The sequence below is a fragment of the Amblyomma maculatum genome, chromosome 1 (assembly GCF_055883805.1).
Source record: "Amblyomma maculatum isolate TAMU_Amacu chromosome 1, ASM5588380v1, whole genome shotgun sequence".
Taxonomy (NCBI): Eukaryota; Metazoa; Arthropoda; class Arachnida; order Ixodida; family Ixodidae; genus Amblyomma; species Amblyomma maculatum.
The window spans coordinates 41,015,024-41,036,288 of record NC_139344.1 but is presented as its reverse complement, the minus strand read 5'-3'; the positions used below and the strand labels follow the sequence as shown (position 1 = coordinate 41,036,288).

Below are 21,265 nucleotides of genomic sequence, written 5' to 3'. Positions count from 1 at the left end.
GTGCAACAAAACATTCAGTTATGGCACCCTTCTGAAATTATTTCATTTAGATCTAAGTAATATAGTAATTACGACCAGCTTCACCTGTCAAAACGTTGCCTAACAAACCGACGCTTCCCTCTGGCTCCTTGTTCATTTAGCGTAATTGAGAAACCCATCTTCCCTGCCTTCTCTCCTCTGTGGATCCCGGACTATGCGGTGTCACTTTGCCTGAGAAATGGCACGGCTGTCACTTATTCTATCCGGAAGAGAGCGAGAGGCATGCGAGGTTTTCTTCGTAATTACTCTTTATTTCCAAACGTGCGTCGATCGCATCCAGAAGGCGACCACGCCGCACTGATGGCGAAATTATTTCTTTGGTCATGCCCCAGGTGGTCGCCTCCGCACGTCACTCAGACGAAGACTTTTATACTACCTTCTAGTAGCGCGTAGGCTTTTTCACACCGCTTTCGACTGGAACCCGCTCGGACAAAGCTCCAGGAAGAGCTGCTACAGGAAGGATAATCAAACTGGTCGAGCCCAGCTGACGGATCGCTGATAATAACAAAAAGCGTTCATTCGCGATCGCGCCGAGAATAAGGAGCATCGAGTGCGTCAAAACGAGTTCCCCTCAGCCCACTTCGCGCGATGCATTGGCGGCGTAATTAATTCACTTCTTATCGGAAACAAGTTACCCCGCCGCTGCACCACGGTGCCAGGCGCGCCGCCTGGAGTCAGGGCCGCGTGACCACCGCCGCCAGTTTTTGCTCCTCAACGGGCAAGCGGAAAAGCCATTGGGCGCGCGGGTCGGGGCTGCCGCCGTCGTCTCGGGGACGGGCGACGCGGAGACGACGGAAATCTGGGTGACCCCGATGCGGCGCGCTGCGACCGCGACGTGCCCCACCGAGCGCACGACGCGACGGTTCCACCGCCTGCGCACACAACCACCGGGACGCCCTGGCACGACCGCGCCGCGCTTAATTTTAGCCTCATTGAAATTCGCTTCTTCGAGCCCCGTAGCGCCATTTCCCGGCGACGCTGATCTCGGCGTGTCTCTGCTGTCAAGCAGCCGTGCCACGGGTGGAGGCACGTTCTAGCAGAGAGCTGGGCGATGCATAATGTATACCAGTTAGGCCTCCCTTCCGCTGGCGACAGGTGCTGCCTCGCTGCCGACGGCGCCTAACCAGTACTCTTTATTTGTTCCCTCTTGAATACAGGCTGCAAGGTCGGCCTTGAAAATGGAGAACTGACTAGGCGCAGCCTTCGCCGCCTTGGTTAGCAGCTAAAAAGTGACCGAACGAATCAAGTTTCGCGTTTGAAGAGGCCGCAAAATGACTGCTAAGTAAGGTCGTTTGCCCCCGCGGATGTCAGTACTAAAGGGCAAAAAATATGTGACCAGCTACTGGAGCGCTGTGCCTAAATCAGGCTTGTATTGTTGAGCACATTACTGGTACTTTGTCGGGTGTCTTGGCAATATGGTCTCGATAACCCGAGTGTTTTCTAACTTGTCTGCAGTGAATATTACAAGATACAATTACGTCCATCTCCCTCCCTCCCTCAGTCCCTCCCTCCTTCTCTTTCAACGTTTTTGACATGTCGCCTACCGGCAGTACAAAGCAAAAAGAGCAACTCCCATCCTTTCATCTCCATGGAAAGTGAATGTGTGTGGAAGCCAACGCCGCGTATGTACAGGGTCATCCACTTCCAGCTATAACACGGTCACTGATTTCAATGTGCGTCCGACCCAGCCACGTAATAAAGCTAAGTGGCGGGTCATGCGATGGACCACCTCCGGGTCCTTCTGTGCTCGCATCGCTTTGCTTTGATATTCGCCTGCATCAGACACAATGTTGCTTTACAACCCAGTACATGAGGCTATACAAGCCTATAAGAAACCATAACGGAAATAGTACAGCGCTTTGAAGACAAGGACAAACCATAGAGTGCACAGCACTTGTGGCTTGCGTAAGAAACGCCATCCCATTTGGCACATATCCGCGTGTTCAATGGTGCGGCCAGGAGTGTTCCTGACGTGCTCCTGCTGAAGGGCAACTTAGAAACGGCGCCGTGGCAACGTCATAACGAGAGAAACCTGAACGTGCATCAGCCAGCGCCATACCACATGCGCTCCCGATGGAGCGTCGTTTAACATCCATCGTCCGTTACGTACATGCAAGTTTCGAACTTAAGCCAGTTTACTCAAAAACCACGAAACGCACTAACCAGGCAATGCCTGCCTTTCTATCGATAGCCCGCATATTTCTGTCCTCTGCGAGCATTCCCAGTCAGAAAAAACAACAGAAAATAAAAGTTTCCGTTTTTACGACATAATTTCTGTGCGGTTTCTGACAAGAAACCTGTTGTGACAACAAAACGTTCTGTATAGTAACATGGGAGTTTTTTGTAGTTACAACAGGAAAGTACTACAGAACTACAGACTAAAGCTACTACAGAAAAGTACTACAGAACAGAAAAATCTGACGTTTGCGACCGAACTACAGAACATTTTGTCGTATTTTTGACAAGGTTCTGTAGCTTTTTCGACCGGATCACCATTCACTTGCGTCATATATCCTCACTGGAGCATCGCTATATTTCTTCTTGTTTCTATCAAGCTTCAGGCATAACTCTACATGATCTGATAACACAGCGCCATCAATCCCCGCTCCGCGTAAGAGCTTTCTCTGGTAAAAGAGACTGACAAATATCGAGTGCAAATGTCCGTAAAAGTTACATTTAAAAACCTCAGTACACGCAGCTAGTCGAAGACATCTTTTCATGCTCCAGTAAGAACTAAAAATTAACGAATAAAAAAAAAAAAAGAAATCGCGACATCAATGTACTTGGCTTCCCCCAGCAAGAAAAGAGGAATAAAGACAGTTTCATGCAAACAAGATGTAAAAGCAATGTCTCCAAGTTACCACACAGCGATATATGAGTAGAAAATGCAGTGAGAAGGAAGAAATACGCCCGCAGCATTGGTAATGATGCTGGCTGCCTGCAGCATAAGTGTCTTTCGACGATATCCTTGCACATCCGACCGCAATCACAACCTAGCATCGCAGAAGCGTTCAGCAATTACACCAAGGACTCGGGGGAGGGGTGAAGGGCCGTTTACGGACGCTGTTGCACGTTATATTTGCGTCGGGAAAAGACTGGCAAGTCCGGTGTTCGCGGAACGCTGTGTTTTCAGTTTGCGACAGGCCAGCGCAGCAACCGAATGCCGATAAAAAGCACGAATGGAGGCGACGCTCAATGATGGTCTGTTAACGTTGATCACGTGGTGTGTAGTCACAGGCACCGTGCATCAATTCACGCGTGAGTCGAGACAGGCGCAAGGTACAACGGATCGCCCGCGTGCATATAGTACAGAGGTGCCAGCGCGACAGTCGCGACGGTCATAGCGCATTGCTGTATGCTTTTGCGGAATTTGAGGACAGCGATGGACATTTTGGCTCGCTTCTAAAGATTGCTGCCATGGCGGTGATCATTGCTTCCTGAAATAGCAACGTAATAAGAATGAAATAAGCCGCACGCGCCGACGCGCTGAGTCCAAGCCATCCCAGCGCCCAGCGTTGCCGCCGCCAGCAGTGAACCCACGCCGAGGAAAGACGGAGGCGTCCACCAAGTAGTGGCGCGGGCGCTGTAGCGGTACGCAACTCGGCGACCGTTTTTCGAGTGCCGCTACCTTCTTATCTTTTTCTCGTTTGTCCCCTCACTTCGACAAAGACGGCGTGCATGCAAATCAGAGGAGACGCGACACAGTTGCGTCACGTGCGGTTCTGGACGCGCCTTCGCATCTTTTCCTCCGGCGCCAGAGAACGTGGCGGCGCGCTTCGAGGAGACGGCGGCGCACTGCCTCGTGGCACGTGACGCCTGGAAGCCGGCGGGTCGAAAGGTTGCCTCATGGGCGCGCCCACTTCTTCCTCGTGGTCTCGAGCAAGCGCGACGGCGCTACCAAAGCCATTTTTTTTTTTTTTCTTCCCGGAACGAGCGCGGCGCGTCGTTTCGAACGCCCAATAAAAGCTATCACGCCGCCTGAGCAATCGCGCCGAAGAAGCAAAGCCAGCGAAGACTTGGGCGGGAACCAGGACGACAATCCCCCCCCCCCTTCCCCCCTCCGCGGCGACTGCTCTCTTCGCGATTTTGAGGAAACGGAGCGCGCGGGTTATCCCCGCCGCCGCCACTGCAAGAAGGGCTCGCGGTGATGCTGCGCTATCGGCTTGCGCGCATGGCGTCTGCGGCTTCCCAAGCCTGTTGGGTGACTACCATCTCGTACGTGCTAGCTGGGATTGGGGATCTGTCATCTGCGCAAGACTCATTCAGGTGGCTGCTGTTCTTCAGTGGTAAGGAATAAACGGTAAGAAGGGGAGGCGCTTATTTCGAGCAGGGCCTCTAGAACGCATGCAGCTGCATGCTTCAACGAGGAAGGCGAGATAGCGCACACCGGTTCTGCTGGTACAGGCGATGGTTGTCATGCACTGCGCTTGTTTTGCGGCCGTTTTCGACGACATAGAGACTAGCTCATCAGACATGCAAAGTTGTAACGCCTTTATCCTTTGCTGGAGCTGCCGGCACGTCTTTTCTCGGAGCAATGTTCCTGGGCCGTCGTCACACGCACAGGCTTCCAAGTGTCCTTAATGGGTTTAAGCCTATGCTGATTACCGACTCGGCTCACGAGGACGAACTGATAGTGAACTAAAAAAGGTCTCAAGCAACCAAACTCCTCTGCCGGCAGTTAAAAACAGCGGTGCTAAGGTCAGATCTTGGACTATACAGTAACAGTCAGTTCCGAAGGACACCTCTTTAGCCTGATAGTCACGTTCGCGGCCTAAGCAACGTTGATAGCGTAGCTCCCACTCGTAACGGTGCCACTTGTTTTTTTGTTGTTGTTTTTTTTATTCGTATACTATCGGGTGCCTCTCAGTATTCGCGATAAGCAGATCACTGCAGATCAATGGCATCGGCGAGAGGTCGCTCACTGCAGCGGTAAACCAAAACTGGGCTCGACAAGTTCTCGATTAAAGACGAATGAGGGGTGGGGGAGATTTATGCACTGAAATACCGCTTCCGTCATTGCGAAATGCCAATATGGCGCATCAAACAACGTACCCTTCTTAAACCTCATTTCGGGTTAGAACTTTCTAGGTGTCGCATCACGTCATCAGCCAGTTTTCAATGCACACAGTATCATTGAGATTAGGTGGCCGCTCAAGTGAAATGACGCCCCAATTTTCATCGCGTTCCGCATAAATGAGCTGATGTGATGTTGCCACCGTTGCTTGTTTAATTCTGTGTCGATGCCGCACATTACTTTCAAACAACCATCAAAACACTCAAACACACTAAGAGAACCTTTATATATAGTCTATGTGTTGAAAAAAAGAAGAAATAAATAGAAAGCCTGTAAGTTTAACGCGATAGTTCTTTGAAGGGGCCGCGTTTCGATGGAAGCGGATAGTGCCCGCGTGCTATGCGATGTCGGTGCACGTTAGGGTACCAAAGGTGGTCGAAATTTTTCAGAGCATTCCTCTACGGCGGCGTCCTTCATAACTTGAGTCGCTTCAGGAAGCTAAACCCCACAAGAGCGAACGAAACCACCATTCGACAGGTAAACATTGTTCAGAGCATCTACTACGGCAGATAGCAAAGAAAGTAAAGGTAAGAATGAACAATAAAAGTTAATCAGTGTTTCAAAATAAATTGCGGGACATTTTTTTAATTAGTATAAAAACTAATAAGATAACAATACCCCGAAATCCTGGAAAAGTTCTAGGAAGGTCGTTGTGGAGAGTAATGTTTTCTTAACATATCGTAAGGCGGCACCATAACAATCATTATATCCGCGGATCCTCCCTCGGGGTGCTTGTATTATTTGTTATTTGCGGTCAGAAACGCACTCCGTTGGTTTTCGTGCCAGTTCTGACCACTCGCTGAGAGCCTTTAAAAACAAAATTTTGTCACGAATTGGAAGAACAGACGATTCCCATCAGTTTGTTCGTAACTTACAATATTCCATAGTTGCCTCATATTATTATTGTCAAAAACACACAGCAATGCTTTTCTATAGCAGTTTTAACCATGGTGTGCCAAACGTCAGCATCAGACTTTTGCTACGCACATTAAGTTTAATCGTTCCAATCAATATGTTCATAACAATGTGCTATAACACCGTTAACCAACAATCAAGAGTGGTGTACCAGAAAGCTGTCTTGATACAAGCTTTCTTAGGAGGCCATATATATAACGCGTTTCGCTGTCAGGCTGCGTAACAGATGGAGAGCGTACTTCAGTAATGTGACGCTCAATGGAATAAACACGATAAACATGGAAGAGGTACTATAGCTGGATACAACTTTAAAACAGAAAAAAAGAACGCAGTTGGTAACAGTGGGACATGGTCAGCGACGTCCTGTATCACTCTGCTGATTAATCACAGTAGTACACAAAACCTGCCTTTTAATTTTAGGCTATAGCAAACAACTAAGAGTCATGATAATTCTCGAGCTATTTACATAATTTTGCCGCGCGGTTTATTTTTATATTTAGGTAACAAGCAAAAGTTTAATAACGGACTGCTTATTTGTCGCAGAGAGAATTCAATGTGGTGGTCCTGAATGTGGAGGAAGCTTACAGGTAGGCTTAGGTTGCATCCGGCTATAGATGGATTTGTGCATCCGTTGGCCTTTTTTTTTTTTTTTTGCGATAAGAGACTCCAGAAACTTTCAGTGTAACCAGGTGACGCTTTCAAAGTTGTAGCAATGAATAAATAGAAATAAGTAAACTAAAAAAGGATCCTTATCACCGAGTGCAACAATGGACACTCGTTCGCGAAGTAGCTTGGCTAAACTCTATACAGAAAACTAATGAATTGTCGAATACTCCGGTGAGATTGAAAGAAAATCTAGCCTGCTCTGATTTCCTACTGGCTGGCACCTGTTCGTACATTGTGCGAAGGTCACGCCCTTCTACAGTTACTAGGCCACGCCTGACTGCAAAAGCTTTAAAGCTACTGGCATTTAATCCTCGACCTTGTCGGACTGCCAGGTAAACTATATATACGTCGAGGAACACTCGCCTCGGTGTGGGCAAGCGGGCAAAGTCAACTTTCGGCTTGCTCCACAAAGCATACTAGGTGCAGGCAATGCATTCTGGCTGTTGAGTCTTTTTTTTCCTCCCCTTTAAATCGATGCAGTGAAATTGCTTACGACGGGTACGTAAGAGCACTGAAAGCATACCTCAACCTGCTGTCACTTTTCTACCCAGAAAATTCCGGCTGAATGCCATTTTCTTGAAACTGGCGAAACGATGACGCACGCCCGACCCTGCAGCCTATGTCTCCGCAATATAGTTTTTCTACAGCTCAATTTTCGAAGGCTAGTCACGCATTTGCACGTTGTGATCTATCTCGTAACACTCATTTTGTTTATTCTTAGCTATGGGGCATCTTAAGACGAGGGGCCACTTAGTCTTTTTATGTTTTCCCACGCCCTTTTTACAAGTAAATTGAATCCGACCGCAGATCGATTGAAATTCCTGCCAACGATTAAAACGTCGGTCTTCACGAATTCCTCACCTTGTGTCACGTTAAAACGGGACGAATTCATTTGGGTTACATCTGCACCTTCTACTATAGTACCCTACAAATGTCTGCTTGCCCATCGAACAAATAGTTTAGAAATCATTCGCGCGACGTAAGCTGAAGTACAAGCCTCTTTTGGGTCCTTCTTTCTTTTCTTTCATCATTGATCGGGGCGCTAGTGCACCAAATTTGCTGAAGGTAGCTACAGATTTACGAAACTTCGCGAGCTGCGTTGCAAAATCACAAAAATACATCTGACAATAACGCGCTAAAAACATTTCCGTGCTAGACGCAGACAAAAACCTAGGTGGCTGCTGTGAGGTAGCAGCCATATTGCCGATTAACAGCTTGAATTGAACTAGAAGGCCGGTCAGTGAAGCTTATCCTGTGCGAACTATGTCAAGAAAACGCCTACGTCACCACAAGCAACAGGGAATACCCAGCATCTGAGTCCGTCACAAACATTGTGGTAGCCTCAGATCTTGAGCCACAGCTACAACACCAAATCTTTCTTTGTGTGCGTCTTGTTCTTTAAGCGCTGCATTTCCAACTAAAGTAAGCCTACGTATGCTGCACTGCCGTCAGAGCACCATTAACTCTGTCCTTGCAACTTCGCTAGATCAGTCCGGATGACGTGTTCAAGATCACCATCACAGCGTTGGAATTCGGCTATTTACGAAAACGATGTCCCAACGACAATGTGAAGAATATAAACGATGAAATTGCTTCGCCTATCGTTTAATAAATTGTTGCGTATTACGTTTCACGTACCTAACGAAGGTTGGAACATGTTGAATTTAGGAACAAACACATGAGGCGAAATCATTCCTCGAAAATATCAACGCAAAAAAAAATAATAATAATAAAGATGGCGTCTCACCGAAACGCTGTGCAAACTTCATAGTCTTACTGGGCTCTTAAGCTACGCCAAAATATTCTTTCTGTGTCGCGCTAGATGCTATTACCCTCGATATATGCACATTTTCACTGATGCGGCCTTTCCAGTGCAAAACACAGCCATGAACCCCGACCCCAGGTTGCCTTAGCATGCTTGCTACAGGCAGACGGGAGTATAATTCTTGACATGTAAGGGATAAAAACTGACAACTGCGAGCAGTGAAGCTCATTTCAGCACTTCGCCCGTTTGTCACTGCCCAAGGAAGACCATTCTGGACGGTTTCCGAAATTCGGTTACGTGCAGTCAGACTGTAGCGTCCACAATGGTGAGTTGGAACAGTGCTGGGCGGAAAACATTAGGAGAAAAACAAACGCAGTCACCGTAATCGTTTGTTTCATAGACGAAATGAGCACATCCACAACTCGTGGATGAATACGATCAACGCCGAGAGTAAAGCCACCTGCGAGGCTCGACCTATGCACGATTTTGGAAAGTGCATATGCCCTGCAGCGTTCAAACGGTCGCCGGCACGGCCCATCGCCAGGAATCCCGGCTCCAACGGCGACCGAACAACTGGTATACAAATTGAGGACGGCCACAAGTGGGCTTCTGATCATCCCACAGGTCTAAGCATCGTTCTCGCATGCTGGCAGTCTCCGTATGCAGCCTTCCACGATTCAAATGCGTGGTCCCGGAGCGGCGCGCGTAGGTTGGGCAATGCGGCCAATCCGAGTGCGAGGCGGCGAAGAATGTGCATGCTGTGGCCACACTCACCTGACTGCAGCATCGAAGCCAGCACGCATCCGAGCAGCGCCAACGCGCCCGACGGGGCCTTCATCGTGTCGCCGGTTCACCGAGCAGGGGCGCGCGTAAAAGAACGCACGGGGGGCACACTGAGCACGACGAGCGGCCGTATCCTGCGTGGTGGTGGTCGCTGCCGACACTGGGCCGCGGCTGCCGCTTGATCAGCCAACGGCACCGCAGTTCCACCGAGTCCTCATGGCACTGCGCCAAGCCGGGAACATTGGGTCATCGGCGAAGCACCACGACAAAGAAGACCGCCGCTGGCCGAACGCACCTTCCACGCACTCTGGCTCGTCGTCGAACGCTGTAATTTGGCTGAGGAAGCTCTCCTCTCCTGGGTCACGTCTTGGAGACTCCGCCTTCGAGCGCACTGGCTCGACGGGATGCCAGCCCGGCAGGGCCGCTCTCTCTCCTCGTGCCGCGGGGCGAGGGGCCCTTCTTGGAAGCGCGCCACCTACCTGCCGGATTCCTGTTGCCGCCTCGTGGTCCCGGCTCAGCGCGTCCCTCAGCTGCCGCCGCCGGAGGACGCACGGGAGTCGCTTTAAACGCGCCTAAACTAGGCCCGAGCACGCTCGCCGCCAGGTGCGCAAACGCCAGTGTCCCTACAGCATCGGGGAGTCAGCTCCTCAAGAAGCGATAAAACGGCCGTACACTGCAACACCAACTGCGAAAGGGCGCGTCACGGGCCTCATTGGTGGCGCACGTAACTAGGCGCGCTTGCGGAGCTGGATGGCAGGCGCAGCTATGACGTCATATTCGTTCACATGGTATTGAGAAGAAACAACATGAACGCCCCTTCCTGGTTAAAAGTTCTCCACGCCGCGAGCTTTGCTTCCTTCCACTGCCGCTCACCTCACAAAGCGTCATCCGCACTCTGTATTTCCGGAGGTTGAGCGGAGTTTTCCTCCTTACCCTTTCACAGTTTAACCAGCAACGCTACTGGAGCTGCACCGGAGGACCACACTATAACAAAAAAATCGCACCCGTAAAGGTGCATTTCGTCTCTAGACTCACACCCTCTGAAAGGGTACTGATGCACCCTTTTAATGGGCGCAGTGCTGCTTGCTGCACCCAATAAAAGGGTGCATCAGTACCCCAAGGCACCATTTTCTGGACGGTGTGAGCTATAGATAGGCAAGGGTGCGATTTTAGTTTTTTTTTAATATAGTGCAGCGTAAACCGATGGCTTAGAAACCTCCGAAGAAGGACGGTACTGTACGTATTCAGCACAACTCTGGTGACGGTGCAGGAATGAAACTACGAAAGCCACGCCAGGCGACACAGGCCTATGTCTGCGAAAAACATTTAATCGTTTAAAGACTTGGTATATTATGAATGACAATATAATCATAAATAAAACGCTTTACGCAGATTTTTTTTTTTATGTGATGCACTACGGCAGCCGAAATGCACTAACGCCAGAGAAACTATTGCAGTTGCAATGAAGTCGGGACGCCGGTGTTCGCTCTCTGTTCGGCAGGCACAACAGGACGCGCAAACAATTGCCGAGGGCATCCCCGGTCGTATGCTGATTTTGTCCTCCGCAGACGACACTCATTTAAATTGTAGATCCCTCATGGCAACCATATCCCAATCTCTTCTCGTTGTGTGGGCAGTACGCGTTCCTTACATGCATCAGTGCTTGTGAGAGATGAAAGTGAATTGAGTGGCCTCTTCAGTAGATTGTTTTCGTTAATACAACGAAACTATGTTTGCATGCCAGTGCTATTAGCTAAGCATGCGCATTTAGATCAAAGCCTAAAATAGAGAGGTGGTGGCACACTTTGCGAAACTTTCGCAAAGTGTGCCACCGCGCATTTCGTTTTCGCTTTCAGTGAAAGCGAAAACGAAATGCGCGGTATTTCGTTCCCGCGGCTCATTAGTTGATTTACCGAAAACACTTGCTTTAGGCCCGTATGTAGTTTGTACAAAAAAAAAAAAAATGCGTCAAATCACTTGGAGTGATCTTTCAAGAACACCCGTCGTGGAATGATCATGTCAACTATCTTTCATCAAAATTAAGCAGGGCAGCGGGAACGATAAACCGGTGTCGCCATTTTCTTCCAGCTGCAGTAAAAGGCATGATCTACTACGCTCTTTTTCATTCCCATCTGTGTTATTGTATTCTAGTTTGGGGCAACACCACTGCAGCAAATATACACAAAATTTCCGTCCTTCAGAAACGAACTCTCCGCGCAGTTGGAAATGGGTCAGCCTTGGAACACACAGCACCACTTTTTCGTACACACAGGATGATTAGGGCGCAAGATAAATTACTTTGCACCTATAAACGGGCTATTAAATGTACCTTAGACCTATTTTTAGATTTAGCCCAACTAATAAAACCTTCCAGTATCTATTGTTTTCGTAATCCATCAACTTGGCTGGTTCCGTAAACGCGAACTAATTATGGTAAAATGGTGACTCAACAGTAGTAAGTATGTAGTAGTAAAATCACTTTATTTTAGAGCAGAAATCAACCGCTCAAAATGAAGTTCGCCTGCCACACCAGGCCGAGCTGGTCCTCTTCGTAAGGAGAAGCCAGCCAGGTATGCCAGGAGACGACTGGGGATGAGGGAGGGGGGGGGGGGAGGGTAGCGACAGGGCAGTAGAAGAGGCAGTGTGCAAGATCTGCAGAAAGCTCAGGGCAGTTGGGGCACGATGGGTTAGAGCAGAACCGGTATAGGTACAGTCTTGCTGGTGTAAGGAGTGTGTTTGAATTTTGCGAAGGGTATGAGCCTGGGAAACAGAGAGACGGAGGTGTAGGGTAGGGAGAATGGCGAGCTCCTGCCTGAATTCTAGGTAGGATTGCGATATGGCTTTCCCGATCAGAAGACCCTCGTCACAAAACGATGGGCTGGACCAGAGGATCTCTGGAACCCGGTTAATAGTTTCGCGGGCGAGCTGATTACACGGCTCATTTCGAGCAATCCCTGAATGCCCAGGTATATATCCATCTCAATGTGACTGTACGAGGCTTCAGATCAAAAAGCGCCATATGTAGGTCAGCGTGTATATTTGGGGGTATGGTTCTCTTTTGAAAGGCACGGAGGGTGACCTGGGAATCGGTGTACACAACGTATTGTTGGGTCGGGGGAAGATGAGTGAATTCCTGGACAGCATGCACAATCGAGAGAATCTCCAAGGTAGTACTGTCTGGCGGGTCTAGGTATAGACCACTGGTAGAATAGAGATGATCAGGGGAAAGAGGGGAATGTATGATCTGGGCTGCAGCACCCAGGGATCCGAGTATGGATGCGTCGGTGTACGCTACAGTGTGACTCTGTAGGGGCGGCGTGTGTCGGACAGCCTGGGCTTGCCTGCGTCCAGGGTGAAGGAGTGAGGAGATATTGCGAGGAATTGGTGCTATACGAAAGTTGAAGACGTATGGGTGCCCAGGAACCTGAAGTAAAATGGGCATGGGATTGATCTGAGCCTGGGAAAGGATCCCATCTGCCTTGCTGTGTAGAGGACAGGCGAGCAAGTTGATGGTCACGATGGAGCGTATAGGGAGAAATAAGTCGGTGTCGTAGAGACGTTGTGTAGAAGTTTATATTGGAAATTGAAGGGCCGCTTTGTAGCGGGTGTGTAGAGCGGATCCCAATTTGTCTATCTGGGTTTGCGTTAGAGAAAGATACGGAACATAATAAAGAATTTTATTGAGTGCGAGGGCTTGAACAAGACGACAGGCCTGATCCTCATGGAGGCCGCAGTGCCGTCTGACTACACGGCGGACAAGATGGGTGACCGTATGACAGGTAGAAAGAGCTTGGTTGAGAGCTTGCACGTTTTTGTGCGAATGAAGCGTCATGCCTAAAACGCGACAGCTTGAGACTGCGGGGATGGGTAGCGAGTTCAAAGTAAGAGAGATAAGGCTGTTGTGTGTGCGCTGATATTTAGTGTGGGTGAGGAGGAGTTCCGACTTTTCTGGTGCGGGACTCAGGCCGGCCTTGGAAAGAAAGGCGCAAATAATGTCGAGACCTTGCTGAAGGGTGGTCTCTATCTCTCCAGGCGAACCTGAGGTGCACCAGAGAGTGATGTCGTCCGCATAAAAAATATGGTGCAGATTGCGTATGCTCGCAAGTTGCTGTGCGAGGGCGCACATGCCAAGGTTGAATAGAATCGGAGAGAGGACAGCTCCTTGCGGAGTGCCCCGGGTCAGATTGAAAGGTGTGGAAGGGGTGGGAGTAGAGCCTAGCCGAAATGAACCTTTGTGTCGATGGAGGAAGTTACGCAGATACGTGTAGAGGTTGAAGCCGCAGCCAGTTTGGGCCACGGCCTCGAGAATATGGTCATGGGAGATGCAATCAAAAGCCTTGCGGACATCGACAGTAATCAGAGCATGTATCTGGGAGGAAGATGGGGTCAAAAAAGGTGTGTTGCAATATAAGAAAGAGGTCCTGGGCAGAACGGAAACCAATTAGGGAAGGAGGGAAAAGTTTGTGTGATCAAGAAAATCGAGGAACCGTGTGAGAGCCATACGTTCGAAAGTTTTGCCCACACATGAAGTCAGCGATATAGAGCGTAGGTTAAAAAGTGAGGGGGTTTGCCTGGTTTGGGTATGAGAGTGATCAAGGAAGATTTACACTCCGAAGGAAGGGTTCCTACAGTGTAATGTTTGTTCATGGTATCGAGTAAGAATTGTTTAGCAGAATCAGGAAGGTTTTTGAGAAGTCTGTATGTTATTGTCCTCGCCAGGGAATGTGTTCGTTTTGCTCTGGGCAAGAGGGGCGTCAAGTTCTGAAAGGGTGAAAGGGACGTCTATTTCGAAGTTGGAAGTTCCAGGATATGTAGGGCATGCGTCGTATAGGGGAGGTGGTACGTAGATATCAGTCAGTTGCTTGGTAACCTCTTGAGGGCTATGCAGAGCTAAGGCTTTGTCAACTGTGGGGCAGGGGGAGGCTGAGGACCTATAATAGATAACGAAGAATATGCCACTTTGGCTTTTTATGTAATGAGCTGTCAATCTCGCAATCTCCCTGCAAATTTGGTCCCAGTGAGTAATGTCAAGGGAGGAGCAGTGTGTAATAATATCTTCTCGAAGAGGTTTGAGGTGCAGTTGGAGTTGTGCGTTCTGTGGTTGATGCCGGGCGGAAAGAAGTATTCACTTTCGTTTCTTCCACAGCTTGAGAAGGAACGGATCAGGGTGAGCTATAGAGGCGGTGGAATATTCGGTTTTTGTAGCTTTCTTTTGAGCGTTTCTAAGAGCGTGGATTCAGTCGGTGTAAGTAAGCTGGTCGAGGTTGTTGGATTTGAGGTTGAGTCGGAAGTCTTTCCAATTGGTGTGAGAAGTGAGATTACGTCTTTTGGGACTCGGAAGATCAAGGGTAAGAAGAATTACGAAGTGATCACTGAGTAATGTATTGTCATATGTTACCAACACTACTAAATCAGATACGATGCGCTTCAGATAAATATCGCACAACTGTCGCAAAAGGGTATTGATGAACTGTTCATATAGTGTCGTTTACTGCCCCCGTACAGAATGTATTGTGGTATAATATACTATGTATGTCCTAGTAATTGGAGTCATTTTAAATGTTCATTTTTCTTTTACTAACTGCCAAATAATGTATAAACGTAATAGCGCATCGTTCTTCAATGCTGCTGGGGGACTGGAGATCAGTCAAGCCGCAATAAAAGTAGTTTTTTCTCCTGTCACCTTTTTTCGCTGTACATTGTATGCGAAAATAAACTCATTGATTGACCGATTGATATGTTCCTATTATTGCCGTCAATTTGTTTTTAAACACGGGTCCTTTACGCGCATGCACGCACGCACGCACGCACGCACACACACACGCGCGCACACACACACACACACACACACACACACACACACACACACACACACACACACACACACACACACACACACACACACACACACACACACACACACACACACACACACACACACACACACACACACACACACACACACACACACACACACACACACACACACACACACACACACACACACACACACACACACACACACACACAACACACACTCTCTCACACACACACACACACACACACACACACTCTCTCACACACACACACACACACACACACACACACACACACACACACACACACACACACACACACACACACACACACACACACACACACACACGCACGCACGCACGCACGCACACACACAAACGTGCGCGCGTTTCTGCTTCTGCACCAGCCTGCGCTATTTCGGCAGCATTGTGCTCCCAGTCGCTCGCGATCGGTTTCCGTTCTGAACAGAAGCAGCCTTCGTAAACGCGTTCGCGTTCCTTTTCCGCGGCGCTCTTTGTTACGAAATGAACAAGAAAAATTATAACCACGTAAATGTACCTGCTTGGGTATGGTGGCAACTGCCCTACCTATGCACCCTTCGGAAACCAACGCAGTTTTTTTTTCCCTTTGTTTATTTTTCTTTCAGGTTTAAGCCAGACGAGAAAAGTGCCAGAAGAGTGTCGGCGTGGGGGCTGTTCGATAACGTGAGTGTTCTCACGGGATAAGAAAGGTTTATTTATTTCAGAAGTTTCCACTATATTGTTTTTTTTTTTTCGTTTACTTCCTGCCTTTGAGGTTGAACTCCCTGATTCAGCACGCAGCCAGCTGATAAACAGGCGCTGTGATTTTCTAGATACACTTCAAATCTGGACGTTTTCAAAACTGGTCCGGTACAGCTTTATGCGCGAGTAAAGCATAAACAACTTTTTTTTTTTGTTTTGATGGAGCGAGTGTTTCGCACACTAAGCAACGAAACGTTAAAACCTCCCCGTGTTATGCACGTATTCGCGAAAAAGCGAGGAAGAAAGCGAGTTTCTGCCGGGTACATGACCGGCAATCTCTCGGAAGAGAAGGCAGAGAGGTAGAATAGTTTATTCAAGAGGCAAAGACGCTCAAACTGTCTTACAGAATAGGGTCCCGCAATTGAGATTGCCGAAGCGTTCGGCCGTCATGGTGAGGCCAAACGGGTTCCACTATACCTAATCGTCCGGAGAAAGCCGCAATAAAGACCCCTTGCTCTTATTTCGGCGTTCGACACAAAGCAGTTTGGAAGTTGGGCTATTACCCAGAGTGCTTGCCCTTCCTGTGCATATTATTAACAAGAATATTTGCTTGTTTTTCTTTTTACGGCCAGAGCGATAGTCGGATATCGAATAACAGTATCTTGAAGTTTTCTTGGGTAGTGGGCTTTACTCGTCATTTACATACTGCTTTATTTTGAGACGCTTATAACTTATCGCTAATATGCCTGAGGTTGCCTTCGTCATCACGTATGATTACAATACGTCCTCGTTTGCTTGATACCATCATTTTTACGGTAAATGGTTGACGTCTGATTTCGGGCATGAGATGCCTGCTCAGTTACCGCCCTCAAAAGGTTGCGCGCCGCTATGTGTTATACTAAGGGGCCGTATTTTATAAAGATCTGTTATCCATTATCTATTTCGCATCCATTTGGCCTTCTAATATTAGTCACTGTTGTTCGGGAACACACCCGTTGCTTTCAAGCGCCCTTGGCGAGTGACCAGACCATTGGCTCATTGGTGACTGCATGGTCACCACCGTCGGCTGCGTATTGCTGCCAATGGTTGGTCGATGCATATTGCAAGTGGCGAAGGGCTCTCGCGTGCGTGCGGGCCTGCTACCTTGTGAATTTTGTGACTGGCCTTTGGCTGCTTCTGTCACGCCGATGTCACGCCGAATGAAAGGGGAAGTAGATAATGGCCTCTTGCAGAATACGACCGCAGGTGAAGCCCACCATTATTTTTTTAATATAGGCCTACTGTGGGCTTCAGGTATGAAGGTCACATCTGCGGCATAAGAGCACTGGTAATGACTGGCATCAGAAAAAAATATTTAACTAGTAAAGGGCTGAATTAATTTCTAATAGCTGACTTTTTAACGTTTGCAGTTAGACGCATGATTGAAATTAAATAACTCAAATGTTTGCAGCGTGTCATTTTTACAGTGTTTTTGAGTTTCGAAAGCGAGAGTACCGTCGACCCTGTAGTTCAACAAATTTTGGCCATCTGGTGCCAAAAGGCGTACACAAATGAAAGGTGCGAACGCGATCGGCGCAAAATACAGACATCGAACAGCGACGTAACATGAAGCGACCGAGAAGATCTGCTGACTGAACTACAAGGCCTTTCAACCTTAAGCTTAGTCTCAGGGACTGAACATCTATTCGCCACCACACACCGAGAACTAAAGGGGGGCGCTCGAAGGCCTGGTCATAGAGGAACATGAGAGCCATACTCCAAGCGCTGAAAACCCCTTCAACACTAATTACGGATGGAATTACTCACACAACTCTCTGCAACCGCGATGACGATTTCAATCAAGCCCTAGCCCAGTTTGTTAACTAGTAATGAAAGGCTGGGAGCATCCAGGAACAATGGAACATGCACGAGGGTACTCTTCCTTAAACCGTGAAAAGCACTCCAGAATGAACACCTGAGCCCTAATTTACTTACCACCTGTCTGGGAAAATTAACAGATTCTATCATCCTTAACCACCTGCATGTCTATGGGGAGAACGGGCTCTGCTACCACGCACATCAGTTTCCGGCCCGGGCTATCTACTCATGATTTCTTGCTCCCGTTGGAAAACCATATACTTCCACCCCCCCCCCCCCCCCCCCTGACAAAAGAAGGCTTGAGCTATCCTGGGCCTCGACCTTACCTAAGCCTTCGGCAATGATTCTCACTCGGCCATACTCGAAAATCTCCATCTTAAGGTCGGCCCTTGGATGTAGGCTGTACACGACTAATACTTGTCAGTTAACCGTACGGCACAGTTCCTATAGTATGAGGGACTATACCAGTCTCAACCAATTCTCGTAGATGGAAAAGGCACCCACTAAGGGCTGTCCTCTCCTCATTCCTCCTAAGTGTAGCGCTCTTCTACCTCCCAGAACGACTGAACACAATCCTTGCCCTCAAACTAGCCTTATAGCATTCTAGAATCCTCTACGCATAAGACATTACGCTTAGGGTGGGAGCAGGATCCTGCGATGAGACACTTGAGGATATCCAGCACTTCCAGGCAGGCATCAACGCCGTATCGTTACCGCTACGTTACCACTTGCCGGCTGTTCTGTTGGCTCAGCAAATCGGAATATAGTTATATGACCACTACGACGAGGCCGACCCCGCATTTGGCACCCCACTCGCATCTAACTGCATGCCAATGACAGCCCAATACGATTCGAGTGCTGGGCATGCTTGTCCAAAACAAATGTTGCAACGGAGACACGCTGCTTAGGCTTAGGGGTGTAGCCCGGCTAACCACCTGTTTATACACCGCATCTCAAACCGTCATCCGACATTGCAGGAAGCGGGCACATCAGGGTCGTCCAAGCCGTCGTCCTTATCCGTGACCAGCCGTCAGCGTGTCCACCTATATAAAACCATATGTCACCAACGCAGATACAGATGACAATCTCAACCGCACTAGGACTCCCGCAGAGCACCGCCAAGGAGGCTCCTAACACCAGGCCTCTACAACACAATAGAGGAAATGAGCGAGGTGCGTCTTCACTCCCAAGTCCCAACTTATATGTCCCTGTCCTCATAAACCCGGCAGGAGCATCCTCCAAGAGCATGGTATTCACCTGACACCTCTTACACACACACACACACACACACACACACACACACACACACACACACACACACACACACACACACACACACACACACACACACACACACACACACACACACACACACACACACACACACACACACACACACACACACACACACACACACACACACACACACACACACACACACACACACACACGCACACGCACACACACACACACACACACACACACACACACACACACACACACACACACACACACACACACACACACACACACACACACACACACACACACACACACACACACACACACACACATAGGCACATTTACTTCAAGCGCTACATCAACGCTTGTAAGGGTTTTAGCGAGCCCTCTGATCAAACCGGCATTCTGTGGGAACTTCCTGAAATATCTACCCAACGCTTGTGTCTGTACGTCTCGCCTTTCTTGTCCTTGTCTTTGCGCTAAAAAACCCCTACGTCAAAACACACTAATGTCCCTATCATGGAGCAGTGAAAGACGGATGTGTAGCTATTCCACAGCTGTTCATGCGGCGGTAGTGTCCCGGGCAGTGGAGGTCGCTGAGCTTTAAAAAAGGTCACATGGGTTTAACTCAGGTCCAAGGTCGAGCGATTGATGTAATACAGTTGTTACAATATTAGCGGGTTTTACTCACCGAAACCATTTCAACGATATATGGCTTGACATTGCGGCATAAAGTTCAATTTTTAATCACAGTTTTCTAATTAACGGTAATTGAGGCCTGCAACTGGTGCAGCCAAATTGTACGCGATATAAGCTATCCAACGACATATGACTAGATTCCATGGCGTAAAATTGAATTTTTAGTCGCAGTTAAATTCATGGTAATTATAGTCTTACAATCAGTATATATCAATTATACTCGACATAAGCTATCCAACAATGTATGGCGATGTTGTAGTATAATGTACAAATTCTAATCACGATGGACTATAACATTTCCTCAATTCTAATCATCCTCCTTTTTCATGATCACGATGCCGAAAGTGAAGGGAAGCTTAGGCTCAAAAAATAATAAATTAAAAATACCCCCTTCTGGCCTCCCCCTTCCCCCCTTTTGTTTTAGCGCTGATATCTTGACGAGACAGGCGCAAAAAATAACATTTTATTTGGAAAACAAACTTTGTAAACATCTTTGACAAACGCAGTTACAATTCACGTGAAGTTCAAGTTGTGGCAGTTTTCTTCAATCTCATTCCAAGTTCCGTTACGACTGCCATGCAGCTGTTACCAAAGCAAAGCGGTTCCGCAATTCCTACAAAATAAGCCTAGCTCCTCCAAATGGCCGTCGATTCCAGGTCAATGTTGTCGTGACCCAGGTTGCGTGTTGTAGGTACGGTTGTGTTGTCGGGGCAGGAACAAGAACGAGGCGGCTGGAAACGGACTTTGAAGTGAGATGGAAAACTTTATATACGGTATTTACATGGTAGCATTTGGTTAGTCGGAGACTGACTAGAGGAACAGTCTCCTATTTACGACCCACAGCACACACTTGTCGCCAGTTTTTATTGGGTTGATTCCCTATGTTGCCCAGATGAAAGGCATGCCAGATTATGAAGGGGTGTCTCTGTCACCTCACTCTCCCCTCTCACACACGCAAACCAACACTGCTCGCACTCGTTTACACGCCCTTCTGGCTTGAGGGTGAGGAGGTGGTCGTCTAGACGGCGTAGATGGCGTCAGTGGGTTGTCGCCGTGCGTGTTTGCACCTGGGCTGGCTCATCGGTCCCAACGTCGCCGGGCGGCATTCAACGCGGCAGCTAGCCGAAAGCTGTCCCCATGGGAAGAAAGGGAAGAATAAACGCCCGCCCTCGGTTGCGATGCTCGACACTTGAAGGGACCGGAAATTGGTCGTTTCCTTTCCTTTGACCTGTCCTCGACTTATTGGCGGGACCCCTGGTAATTGCCGCCGGGTGACAGACTGTTCCCTTCGGCCTGCCAGTTTCAGGTGCAGAGGCCTCTCACCGGGGCCGAGTTTGGGCCCTCATAGCAGGACAATCCCCCCGCTCTGGCTTGGGGGAGGGGAGGGGGGCCCGTGGCACCTGCTTCCAGTCTCGATCGCTCGTCCGATCACAATAGTTCGTCCGCCGCCAGGTAGAGGCCTCGAAAGGGGCCACACCTGATCGATGTCCTCGGAAGAGGCCGCATCAGCTGGGCTGGTCTCCGGTTCCCCTTTTTATCCAGAAGTGAGATGCCTGCAGGCCAAAGGCCTCAAGTAGGGCATTAGTGATGATGTCTGCCCAATACCCTCCCCGGCAAGGCAAGAGCACCGCCACCTCCTGAGCTGTGCCAGGCAACCAAAGAAGCAGCCTTAAAATATAGGCTGCA

General features: G+C 48.7%; 1 protein-coding gene and 1 long non-coding RNA gene across 3 annotated transcripts in view; one reads left to right on the top strand and one right to left on the bottom strand.

Moving 5' to 3' along the window:
* Positions 1-9,754, bottom strand: part of Cad96Ca (tyrosine kinase receptor Cad96Ca) — a 108,255-nt gene extending 98,501 nt beyond the window's left edge. The window contains exon 1 of the mRNA XM_084587994.1: positions 9,234-9,754. Within this exon, the coding sequence (XP_084444120.1) occupies positions 9,234-9,297 (64 nt within the window). The 5' untranslated portion in view covers positions 9,298-9,754. The remainder of the gene's footprint in view (positions 1-9,233) is intronic.
* The window catches only part of LOC146202183 (uncharacterized), a 199,529-nt gene that overhangs the window by 75,698 nt on the left and 102,566 nt on the right, over positions 1-21,265 (top strand). For both annotated transcript variants that reach the window (XR_014703658.1, XR_014703659.1), the window contains exon 2: positions 15,706-15,763. This is a non-coding gene — a long non-coding RNA (uncharacterized LOC146202183). The remainder of the gene's footprint in view (positions 1-15,705; positions 15,764-21,265) is intronic.